An 11551-nucleotide genomic window follows, 5' to 3' on the forward strand; every position below is an offset into this window, starting at 1 on the left:
AACTTCAGTACAAAATGAAAGTGCATTCTGCCAGAACAGAGACTGTCCTATACAGCAAAAGTTCCCACTCAGGTTCCCACTCTGGTCCTCCTATGCAAATGAGGGATTCAAGCATGCTCAGTCCCGATTGTTTCAGCCCATTATGCAAAAGAGGGATTCTGGCTTGCTAAGTTCTGGCCAGATAACACTTGACAGGTTATATAGTCCATTGGTTAAGTTTGAGTGGCAGCAGCTGGTGGACAGCCTGAACAGGAGCAGGTAGCTTGTGGAAATCCTAGACAGGGTACATGTGTAACTTCTAGTTAGCAAATGGTACTTGGCTTCAGTTTGAATTTAGATCCAGTTAGCTACTTCAGGATCCATCTTCAGGGATTGGCTCTTTCAGGGTTGATAACAGTCTTCTTGACTTCCAGAGATGACTGTACTATTATTTTTAAGCCTGGTTCCCAGAAATGACTTCTGGTTCAGAGTAGGGTATTGTTCAGTTAGTGACTGTTCAGTGTTTAAGCCCCTTGTGCCAGTGAGACCTCAGCCCCATGTGGAGGGATCTGTGTGTGGCTTAGGGAAATGCTTTCAAGTCAGCCTCTTGTCCTGCCCTGATTCTGTTACCAGCCCAAGTCCGGCTGCCTGCCCCAGACGAAAACAAACCACTCAGAAGTCAAATGTTGGTGAAAATGGAAGTCAGCTTTAATTCAGGAATACCAGTGACCTGAGGAGAGATGTTAGGCTAACCCATCTCTGCAGCAAATCTGAAGGTGAATGGCCAGGCTAAAGCCATCTCCAGACCCAGATTTACTGAGGGGGCTTAAAGAAGGGGCTGAGGGAATGGAAAGTGGGAAATGAAAAGCAGGAAGGAAGGGGATGTGAGCCGTGGGGCTCCATGCGAGGAGCCAGGTACAAAGTCTCACTGAGGCTCCCTCTGGTTTCTGTTCTTCTCCTTGGTGTTATCTTAGGGTCCTGCTGGAGGGGGAATCAGCATAGCTTTACTGATGTCTTCCTTGGTTTCTCAGGGTCTGGATAGTACGTGTCTCATTGCAAGTATGCAATTCCAGGCTGATTGGAAAATAACTTTACATTTATATAAATAATGTCATCTTGCCTTGTAACCAAGGTTTAAAATATCAAAAAACTATGGGAAAAGAGGGAACACAGAGAAATGCCTGCTAACAAAAAACTGTCTTTTAAATTTTCCTACGGCCCAGGTGGTCTTGGGTCTCACCATGGCTTCAGTCCTGCTTGTTCCAACAATTCCTCCTGAGGGGGAATTGAGCAGAGCCTTCCTGATCCCACAGTTGACCATGGTCCTCTTGGCTGCCTTTTTCTCTAGTTCTCTCCATTCTGCTGCTCTGTCATTGGGAGAAGAACCACTAATCTGCTCTGAATTGCTCTCTGCCAAGATCTCTCCTGTTTTTTATTTTTTTTTCTTTTTAAAAGATGACCGGTAAGGGGATCTTAACCCTTGACTTGGTGTTGTCAGCACCACGCTCACCAAGTGAGCTAACTGGCCATCCCTATATGGGATCCGAACCCGTGGCCTTGGTGTTATCAGCACCACACTCTCCCGAGTGAGCCACGGGCCGGCCCGATCTCTCCTGTTTTTGACCATGCCCTTAGACATGGTGTTTCGAAGCTCTGATCCATATAGTTAGTCCCCTTGGCAGAGCTGTGTCCTTACAGTCTGTCTTTCCCCAGAGCAAAGCCCACACACCACTGTGCCCAAATTTGGGGCAGGACCTCCTTTTCCTGGAGTTACACCCTGCTCTATAAGTGGGCACTAGGAGGTGGCATTCCCTGGTCTCAGCTTGCCTTCCTGGGGTGGGGCCATCAGAGTCCAAGTATTCTCAACGTGCCACACCTAGAATAGAGCTTCCACCCTTTGAGCGGGCTTGTGTGGGGAAGTCCTCTCTGCTGTACCTGCTAGGAATATAGACTGTGCAGCACAAGGCTGTGGGGGAGGGGGCAGCATAGAGAAAGGCCAGCAGACTGCCCCTCCCAGGGTGAAAGCATATGAACAGGAGCTGGGAGTAGAGGGGGACCTCCTGTAATTCTTTTTTTTTTTTTTTTTTTTTAAAGATGACCGGTAAGGGGATCTTAACCCCTGACTTGGTGTTGTCAGCATGACGCTCTCCCAAGTGAGCCAACCGGCCATCCCTATATAGGGATCTGAACCCGTGGCCTTGGTGTTATCAACACCACACTCTTCCGAGTGAGCCACGGGCCAGCCCTTGGTCATCAGACTTTAATGGTGGAGCTAAAGCCATCTCTTCCTAGTGCTAAACCCTGGGACAACAGGGTCTAAGAGGACCTGGCCACTGTCCCAGGGAGTGCCTGGGCTGACACAGGACACAAGCAGGCAACAGGCATGACTGATGGGAGATCAGGGATAGGGGCCAGAGCCTGGAGGGGCCAGAACCTGTTAGGGGCACAGGCTGCCAGCCAGGGCACCAGCCAGCTGTTCACCCACTGCACCCTCTCAGCATGCCATCCCCCCCAGGATGCTGCCACCACCCCAGGCCAAAGCTACAGAATGGGCCTTTGTGTTCCCAGGGCCAGCACTGGGCAGATGGGCTACTTCCACCAAGCTTTGTGGAAAACTGAATCAGCCTCTGGACAAGGACGTCCCAGGAACCCTGCTTGGGAGCCTCCAACTTAGCACACAGCCTCCCCAACCTGCATTAGGTGAGGCTGGTAGAATGATTTTGCTGAGTAGCCACATCCCCAAAGGATTAGCAAGATGGTCTCAGAGGAGACATTTCCTGTGTGGGGACCAGGTGACTGCTTCTTCTGGTATGGGGGGCTAGGGGGAGATCCCACCCCTCTGTGAGCTTCCATCTTCTGATCAGCACAAAGAGGCAGGATGGCGATTTCTAGGGCCTTGGCCCACTCTAGTATTTCCCAAGTCACCTATTTCCACTTGGGGGAAGGAAGGGTCTCCCCAAAGCCCAAAAGAGTGCCCCCAAGAGCCTGGCATCTTGCTCTAAGATGCCATGGCCTGGGCCACCTGGACCTAGGGCCTCAGTGCTGCTATCTGCCTTGGAGGAGAGGCAGGTCACAGGTGCCCAGCTGGGAAGAGGGCAGGTCCCTTTAAGACCAGCCTGGCTCCCTCAGTCTGTTGCTATGTATGGAACCAACTTCCTTAGCAACCACCAGGCCTCTTAAAGGGGCCCCTGAGCAGTGGCTGCCAACAGCCATGGCTTCCAAAAAGAAGGCAAGCAAGGGGGTCAAGGAGCCCGAGGTCAAGAAGAAGAGAGGGGGCAAGAAGGATCCCAGTGTGGCCACCAAGTCCATGGAAATGTCTCTAGTTGAGGAGATGCGGGAGTTCTACCACATCCAGATCCGAGACCTGGAGGACAGGCTGGCCCGGTTGGTGGGAGGGCAGGTGGGGAGGGAGGAAGGTTGGTGCTGCTGGGTCAGAAGCCTTGCTCCAATGGGGTCACCATCCCATGGGATGTCCAGACCCCAGCCCCACCCCAGCCTCAGTTTCCTCATAGATAACATTGGGAGCGTTCAAGATTTTGAGGGTAAGTCTGGCCAGTTAGCTCAGTTAGTTAGAGTGAGGTGTTGATAAGAGTAAGGTCAAGGATTTGGATCAAGCTCAAGGGTTCTGCTGAGCCCAGTTGTTTCTCCAGGCTGGACCTTGGTTTCCTCAAATGTAAATGAGGAAGGTTGAGTCCCCCTCCATAACTGTGACATTTTGTCCTAGGGTCAATGTAGTGTGTGATGGGGGAAACGGGGAATCCTCTAACTCTTCACTTACAGACATGTTCACTTGCCTATCATTTTTAAAATTTTAAAACTAGTTTCCTCCCAGTTAGGAGGCACCAGCCCCAGTCTCAGGGTGACCCTCAAAAAGACATGTAGGCAGCAGCTTTTCCCCAGGTGACTGATGCTGCAGATAATCATAGCTAACATTGAGCCTTTTGTGTGCGCCAGGTGGGCTCTGTGCTGGCGCTCACTGCGTCCTAATGACAATCCCATGAGAAAGGTCGGGACATCACCCCTGTTGCACAGACGGGGGTCCCAAGACTCAGAAAGGGGAAATCACTCTCAGAAAGAAGAGGTGCCAGGATGGCAGCCCTGGCCCTTGCCTCCCTGATGCCAGGCAGCTTCCTCCTTCCACAAAGCAGGTCACTCAGCTCCGTGCACCTGAAGTGCCCTGCAAGCAGCAACCAACCAAGATGCTGGTTGAATAAATTAGGAAGGAAAACATCTTTCCAAATAACTTCAATTATTCCACTGGAAACTGGTAAATCGGTTATGTGGTATTCTTAAAATTCACAAACTTCACTCCAGCAGATGGAATGTATTTGGGAAAAATGCATTTAGCAGACAGTTTTTGGGCACTGACTATTTGCCAAACCCTGAGAATACAGAGGTGGAGGAGGTCAGGACAAGGGCCAACCTACGTACAGGAGGGCACCAAGGAGAAGCCACAGATGTGCTTCAGGGCCAAGAAGGTCCACTGCGGAGGTAACGGGGGAGGAAGATAGCAGGTGCCAACCCTTGAGCCTGGGAAGTGCAGAAGTGTTAGAGAGGGATGCAGAGCTGGCCAACAGCAGCAGTAGGCATTGTGGCCGAGCCTCAGCTATGGGTCAGATTGGCTCGGGTTCAAGTGCTGGCTCTGTCCCTTACTAGGAGTTTCTTTATCCTTCCGAGACTCAGTCTCCTTGTCTGTAAAATGGGTATAATCATCATAGTACCTGCATCCTTGTCCGTTGCTGAGAGGATTCAACAAATATACACTACACACCTAATTGTACCAGACACAAGTGTTGGGAACACAGCTGTATTCATAACTAAGACTCTATCCTCATGGAGTTTACCTTCTAGTGATGTAATAAACATAAAACACTGAGCAGAGATGTTGGGGGTGGTTGTGACCACTGATCGGGGACACAGTGGGAGATAAGGCTGGATTCAGACCACAAGGAACCTCAAATGCCCCTTTATGGGAAAGGGGTCCAGGAGAGTGGGTCCAGCTGCACCAGAGGCCTGGCCTGGCTCTACCCCTGGACCTCTGCCCTGCCCCTGCCCCAGGTACCAAAGGAAGTGGGATGAGCTGGCCGTCCAGGAGAAGCTCTTCCGCCAGGAGTTTGAGCAGCTGGCTAACAACAAGAAAGAGATCGTGTCCTTCCTCAAACGCACGCTCAACCAGCGGGTGGATGAGATCACAGACCTCAATGAGCAGCTCCAAAGCCTTCAGTTGGCCAAGGAAATGGAGAAGGATGCCTTTGAGGCACAGCTAGCTCAGGTGCGCCACGAGTTCCAGGAGACCAAGGACCAACTCACCACGGAGAACATCGTCCTTGGTGAGGACAGGACTGGCTGGAGAGCCCGTGGGCAGAAGCCATGGGGCAGAGAATGCAGGGCTCAAATCCCAGCTTTACCACCGGCTATATTTCTGGCCATGGGCAAGCGCTCCTCTCTAACCTTCAGTTTTCTCCCCTGGGGAATGGGGTACACTGGCTACCTTGAGTAACAGTGCTGGTTCGCACACATTATCTTATTATCTTTCTTTTTTTGGGGGGAGGGGCAGCTGGCCAGTACAGGGATCCAAACCCTTGACCTTGACGTTACAAGGCTGTGTGCTAACCAACTGAGCTAAACAGCCAGCCCTATCTTCCTTTTTCCAACAATCCTAAGAGGCAGGACATTTAGGCCCCCCATCCCCAACACGCACATTATAGACGAGGAATCATCTCAAAGTGTCTTGTCCAAGGTCGCCTAGCTGGCAAGGGTTGTTGTGAGGCTCAAATGACAGCGTGAGTGCCTAGTCCAGAAAAGGTGTCCAAATTCAGTTGCTGTTGCCACTACTACTTTCATGAGAGAGGAGGAGAGGAGAGTATCAAGGGAGGTTTTTTGGAAGAGGCAGAACCTGAACAAAGGTGTCATAGATTAGTGGAGGGGAGGAGGGAGAGGATTCCAGACGAAGGTAATAAAGGTAGGACCTGGCATGGCATGTGCAGGGACAGCTGACTAGCCCTACGGGGTCAGGAAGTGCAGGAAGGACAGGACCTGAGTGGGCAGGGACAGAGACCTGAAGGGCTTCATTCAAGGCCCTCGCTGTCCCCACTGGGGCCCTGCCCACTGAGGCAGCTCCTCATCAGGACTTGTGCCCTGTGGTGGGCAGGGGGCAAGCTGGCAGCCCTGGAGGAGTTCCGGCTACAGAAAGAGGAGCTGACAGACAAGTTCATGTCACTAGAGGACCAGCTGCAGAAGCAGAAGAGTGACTACAAGGACTATGTGTACAGCCTAGAGAAGAAGTCGGTGCTGGACAAGGACAGGTGGGCTGGCTGGGTGTCCTCGGAAGGCTTTGGAGCCTTCCTGGCGGGTCCTAGAGCATCCCACCCTTGGGCCTCAGCTTTCCTTGTCTTCTAATGGGGGGTTGGACTAGTCATTGACTCCTCAGCCTGCTGCTCCTTGGAGTCTTGGCTGGTGACTTATGGAGGGTGGGAGAAAATGTATAAGCTCCCCGCATCAGTCCTCACAGTTGCATTGGAGAATCCCCAGACTTCCTTTTGCCAGTTTGTGATTTAAATTATATTTATTCAATAGGTAATAATACACTGAAATAGGTCAAATTCCAAAGGTCCAGAGGGTCTATAGAGAAAAGCCTCCTACCCAGAGCTCCACCCCTCCTGGGGGTAGTGTAGGGGTGTTTCATGGCCCTAGGGTGCCTGGGCTGTGCCCACTCTGCCTGGCCCCCTTCAACTCCCTCCACCCTGTCTAGACTGAGGAAAGAGATCATCCAGCGCGTGAACCTGGTGGCCACAGAGTTCCGCAAGGTGGCCAGCAACCAGATGTGGGAGACGACAAGGCGGGCCATCCTGGAGAACAGCAGTGTGACCCTGCAGATGGCCAAGTTGTCCCAGCAGGGCATGCACCTGCTGCAGGAGAACAAGGAGCTCAAGAGCAGCCAGGATGAGCTGTGCAAACAGCTGCAGCTACTGGAGAACACCGAGAAGGTCATGGCCAGGAACAGCAGAGGCCACCAGAAGGTATGCCTGCCAATCCCTCATCACAGGACATCTGGCACATAAAGCAGGAGGGAACCCTAGGGGCCCTGTTCTTCGGATGCACACAGCCCAGCAGGCGGTAACAAGGGAGGGGAGCAGGAGTGAGGGGACAGAGCCTCCTTGTGGGGGCTCCAGGGTGCTGGGCCCAGCTCTCCACTTCCTTATTTGCTTTAAAGCCCCCATAACTTGTTGAAGTGGAGCCCACCCTGGTCCAGTTGCTGTCCAGAGGAGGTGCTGGCCTCTGGACACGGGGGCGAGCGGCTGTGTCTGGAACAGTGGCGGGGCTGGCCAAGGGCTGAGTGGGCTTGGGGCAAGGCTGCCTGCTCATTCTTGCAGATCATCCTCATGCTGACCAAGAAGTGCCACGAGCAGCAGCAGGGCAGGGAGGAGGCCAAGCAGCTGCGCCTCCTGCTGAGCAACCTGGAGCAGAGTCTTCTGCAGCTGCAGACCGACAGCCAGGCTCTGAGGTGCAGCCCGCAGAGGGACGGGCGCCAAGCTCAAGTCCATCTGTTTTGGCCCCGTGACCCAGGCCAGTGATTTCCCTCCTCTGGAAGGGCCTGGAGGTTTCATCCATCAGACAGGCTGAGGCCTGGGGCTAGATGAGGGCCCTTGTGGGCTGGAAAGAAATGGCAGGGCCAGGGAGCGGGGGAAGGCTGTTGACCTGTCCTGGTCCGGGCCCAGGAGTCAGAGAGACCAGCTGAACCTGCAGCTGGAGCAGCAGCAGGCAGAGGTGCGGCGGCTACAGCAGGAGCTGATCCAAGAGCAGGAGGTTCGGGCCAGCCTGGAGACAGCCCTGGCACAGGCCACCTCCTCCCTACGGGACATCCTGCAGGTAAGCAGGAAGGGGGAGGAAAGCGCGAGGGGAGTGGGCCCAGGACAGAAGCTGCTCACAGAGTCAGGCCACTGGGAAAAGACCAGTCTGGGCTGGACCAGGTTCAGACACTCCCCTTTTCCCCCCTGAGAGAATCCCAGCCAGTCTGTCCGTTTCTGAATCTGGACTTCAAAGATCCCTTCAAGGTCTCAAAGGGGCTGGATTTCTTCTCTGAGGCTCTGGAAGGTCTCAGGCCTCAGTCTTCCCAACTGGAGAATGGGTATGCCACCATAGCCCAGGAACACTTTGAGAAAAGGGGCCCCACGGTTGGAGTTCCCTAGAGGTGGGTGGGGATTGGGGCCACTGTGTCCCTGTTCCCACCCTGCCCCTACTGGCAGATGCAAGCAGAGGACGAGGAGGGCGACTTCGACGTGGTGTTCCAGCTGCAGCGCAAGGAGATGCTGCAGCAGCTGCTGGTCCTGCTCAGCTCTGCTGTAGTCCTGAGACCCCCCGTGACTGTGTGTCCCCGCCAGAAAGGCCAGCCCACTGGCTCACTCAAGGAGAGGTGAGCAGGTAGTCCTATGTGGACTCAGAGGAGGCAGCCATGAGGACAAAGGGAAGCTACCATGAGACCTGTCCAGAGGCTGTCTTCAGCTGATCCTGGGCCAGAAACCAAAAACCTGCTCTCCAAAGTCTCTCTGAACCTCAGCCTCCTCATCTGTGAATTGGAGGTGATGACCCTAACTCCCCTCCCACAGCCATTCCAGCTTCCAGCTGCCCAAGATGGTGCCTCTGCTGCAGCAGTTAGCTGGCATCAAAACCTACCAGCTGGGGGATCTAGGCCTGGTGCCTCGCCGGGCCCACATCCCACCCAACCCCCAGGACCTCAGGCTGCTTTCATATGCCACCCGCATGGGGAACTTCCGGGCGCACAGCAGCCCTGAGGTGAGGTGCTGGGGACCCAGGAACAGCAAGGTGGCAGCCAGCCCTGGGTAGAAACTGGGGCTCTCAGCCAGGCCACAACTGTGTGGCCTTGGAAATGTGGCTGAACCTCTCTGAGCCTCCTCATCTACAAACTAGGCTGAAGAAAAGTGTGGCAAGGCCTCAGTGGGCTAAGTTATACCCACGCATCCCCTGGGAGGGGGGCTTGCTGGACCCTGCTATCCCGTCCCACTGGCAGGGGAAGGGTGGAACCCCCTGAGGAAGATTCACCTTCTAAGCTGGCATCTTTAATCTTACAGATCCACTCCACCGCTTCTCTAAAAAGGCTCAAAAAGTTTAGTCTTCCTGAACCTTTCCCACTTCCCAAGTAGGACGCAGAGAAAAGGCCAACCCTCTACCCTGGAAATGGACCATTCCAGCCACAGTTCCCCACCCCCACCTTTAATCTTTAGGTGGCCTGGAGCAGCCCAGAGAAGAGTTGTATAAACACTAGATACCACAACTTGGCATGGCATCTTTGTGGCCGCGGGTGGGTTGTGGGCACTGCAGTCAGCAGGAGCTGTGCCCACAGGTGTCAGGGGCCAGATGAGGGCCCCTGGCTCCGCTCACGGATGTGGTCCAGAAGCAGGTCGGTGGCGCGATCCAGGAGTAGGGGCAGCAGCTCCTGCTCAGCAGGGGAGAAGCAACCCAGCACATGGGCCTCCACTGCGTCGGGGTGTGTCGGGCGCCCGATGCCTATCCGCAGCCTGGGCATTGCCTGTGGGAGCCAGAGGGGCCCAGGGAACTTTGGTGAGGCGTAGTGGGGTCCCCAGGCCCCGGCCCATCCGACCCAGTGCAGGACAGAGGGGCAGACTCACGCTGGAGTTGAGGCAGCTGATGCAGGAACGGACTCCATTGTGACCCCTTCAAGGGACATGGGAGGGAGGGTTAGTACTTCCCTGGCTGAGCAACCCTTCCAGCCCTATTGCACCCCAATAGGGAGGCCAGCATCCCTACCCCAACCGAGGGCACCTAGGACCTCACCTGGCACTGCCCCCCAGCTTCAGGGCCAGTTTCCCCAGAGGCTTGTCCAGCTCATCATGCACCAGGTAGACCTCCTCGGCAGTCAGCCCGAACAGCTCCGCTTGGCACAAGGAAACGGTGGCCCTGGTTACTGCCTATCTGCCCAGAGGGGCATTGTCCTGGCTCCCATAAGTACCCAAGGCCATGCAACAACTGGTGTTCAACAAGCATTTGTAGGTGAAACGGCTGAAGGCAGAGCCCCCTGTTTGGCCCCTGCGCCCTCCCGGCCGGCCCACTGCTGGCTCCCTCAACTTACCGGCCCGGGCCACGCTGCGACCGTTGGCGTTCATGAGCCGCCGCGGCCGGAGCAGGACCAGCTGGGCATCCCCTAGCGGAGCCAGAGCGAGATCGGCGGCGCAGCGCCGGTCGCGCGCCCAGCTCTCCGCCACACCCAGTCGCCGCGCCAGCTGCCCCAGCACCGCCATGCCTACACTGTGCCGCGTACCGGGCAGTCCGGGGTTCCCCAGGCCAGCCACCTGCGGGCGACAGGGGGGAAACTGAGGTCCGACAGCTCTCGCCATCCCCGATGGCACAGCGCCCCCGGGAATCCAAAGCAGAGGAGGGGAAAGCGGAGAACAGGGCTGGAGTGGGGAAGGGGCACGAAGGGGCCCAGAAGCCCCCAGAGACTACAGAAGGATGGGCAGGCAGGGCGCCCTGGTGCAGGAGCGGAGTTCCGGGAAGTGTGGCGCCCGTCGTGTATTAGACCCATTTGCTAGATAAGAAAACAGAAGGAATTTGGGGGACTGTGCCCAGGAGACAATGACAGAACTGGAGCTAGGGCCCGGGACTCCTAGTCGTCCTCCCCACTCTACTCACCAGCCACCGCTGCCCCGGGGGCCGAGGCTCCAAAACGCACCAGCTCCTGGCCCGACTCGGCCACATCCTAGCGCGCAAGAGGCTGGGCGGCTGCATGCTGCCCGCATTCACGGCCCGGATCCGCCCATGACGTCATCCAGCCCGTGCCCAATCGCGTCGCCACCCGTCCGGGGCGGCCGCCAGCAGCCAATCCGGGCCAGGCTTGCCGCCGCCATACTTGTGAAGGGCGGAAGTGGAGGAGCGGAGGCCGTGCTGGGAAATGCAGGCGCATTCCGCGGAGCGGCGTCACCGTGTCCTGTGGAGTTCGTGTGGGACTCTCAGAGCCATTGCTTGGCCCTCGGCTTGGGAGGCGGGAGCCTCATTATGTGCCCCTTATGACCCTGCGTCCCGGCAGAAACCTAGCGAGTCCTTTTCCCGCTGTAGGCCTCAGCCTCCCCAGCTAACAAAAGTTTTCTAATCTCCTTCCGGCTCAAACAGCCCTTGGATTCCGGGGGCGTGGCCAAAGAGGCGGAGCCTGTGGGCGTCCTGGAGATGGTGCCTAGCAACGTCAGAGTGGGGGCCTCGAGAGGGGTGGGGGCCGCGAGGGAGTTGGCGCAGGCCCCAGGGTCCTCCTGGAAGGGGCCTCATGACAGACGCTGACAAGGTGCGGGCTGGGAAGAAGGCTAAAGCAAAGATCAGGGCAGAGAGACCAAGGCTGGGGTCGAAGCAAAGGGCAGGCCCTGGCCCAGTGCAGAGAAGGGAGGGCTTGGGATGTGTGGCTAGTGGGGAGCTGGGAGGGGTGGCTGGACCTGGCGTCCAGGCAGAGTTGGCATTGGCCCAGACGAGGGAGCGAGAGAAGAGGAGGGATCTGGGAGATTTTTTTTTTTTTAAAGATGACCGGAAAGGGGTTTTTACCCTTTGGCTT

The 11551-nt window shown here is 55.9% G+C and overlaps 3 protein-coding genes across 3 annotated transcripts in view; 2 read left to right on the forward strand and 1 right to left on the reverse strand.

Annotated features, from left to right (window-relative positions):
• The first annotated feature begins 3190 nt into the window (after positions 1–3190).
• On the forward strand, positions 3191–9271 carry LOC103588995 (chromosome unknown open reading frame, human C9orf117). The gene is made up of 9 exons (XM_008570847.1): positions 3191–3363; positions 5038–5309; positions 6131–6284; positions 6731–6998; positions 7353–7483; positions 7698–7848; positions 8226–8392; positions 8586–8772; positions 9069–9271. The coding sequence occupies exons 1-9, from the start codon at positions 3191–3193 to the stop codon at positions 9138–9140; spliced, it is 1575 nt and encodes a 524-aa protein (XP_008569069.1). The 3' UTR covers positions 9141–9271.
• On the reverse strand, positions 9195–10916 carry PTRH1 (peptidyl-tRNA hydrolase 1 homolog (S. cerevisiae)). The gene is made up of 5 exons (XM_008570846.1): positions 10648–10916; positions 10088–10307; positions 9793–9892; positions 9627–9672; positions 9195–9526 (listed from the first exon to the last, which is right to left on the reverse strand). Exons 1-5 carry the CDS (start codon positions 10741–10743, stop codon positions 9344–9346), a joined length of 645 nt encoding a protein of 214 aa, XP_008569068.1. The 5' UTR covers positions 10744–10916; the 3' UTR covers positions 9195–9343.
• Positions 10917–11272: 356 nt separating this feature from the next.
• TTC16 (tetratricopeptide repeat domain 16) overlaps positions 11273–11551 on the forward strand; it is a 14577-nt gene continuing 14298 nt past the window's right edge. The window contains 1 exon segment of the mRNA XM_008570851.1: positions 11273–11290. Coding sequence (XP_008569073.1) covers positions 11273–11290 — 18 coding nt within the window.

This window comes from Galeopterus variegatus, unplaced genomic scaffold (assembly GCF_000696425.1).
Source record: "Galeopterus variegatus unplaced genomic scaffold, G_variegatus-3.0.2 Scaffold638, whole genome shotgun sequence".
Classification (NCBI taxonomy): domain Eukaryota; kingdom Metazoa; phylum Chordata; class Mammalia; order Dermoptera; family Cynocephalidae; genus Galeopterus; species Galeopterus variegatus.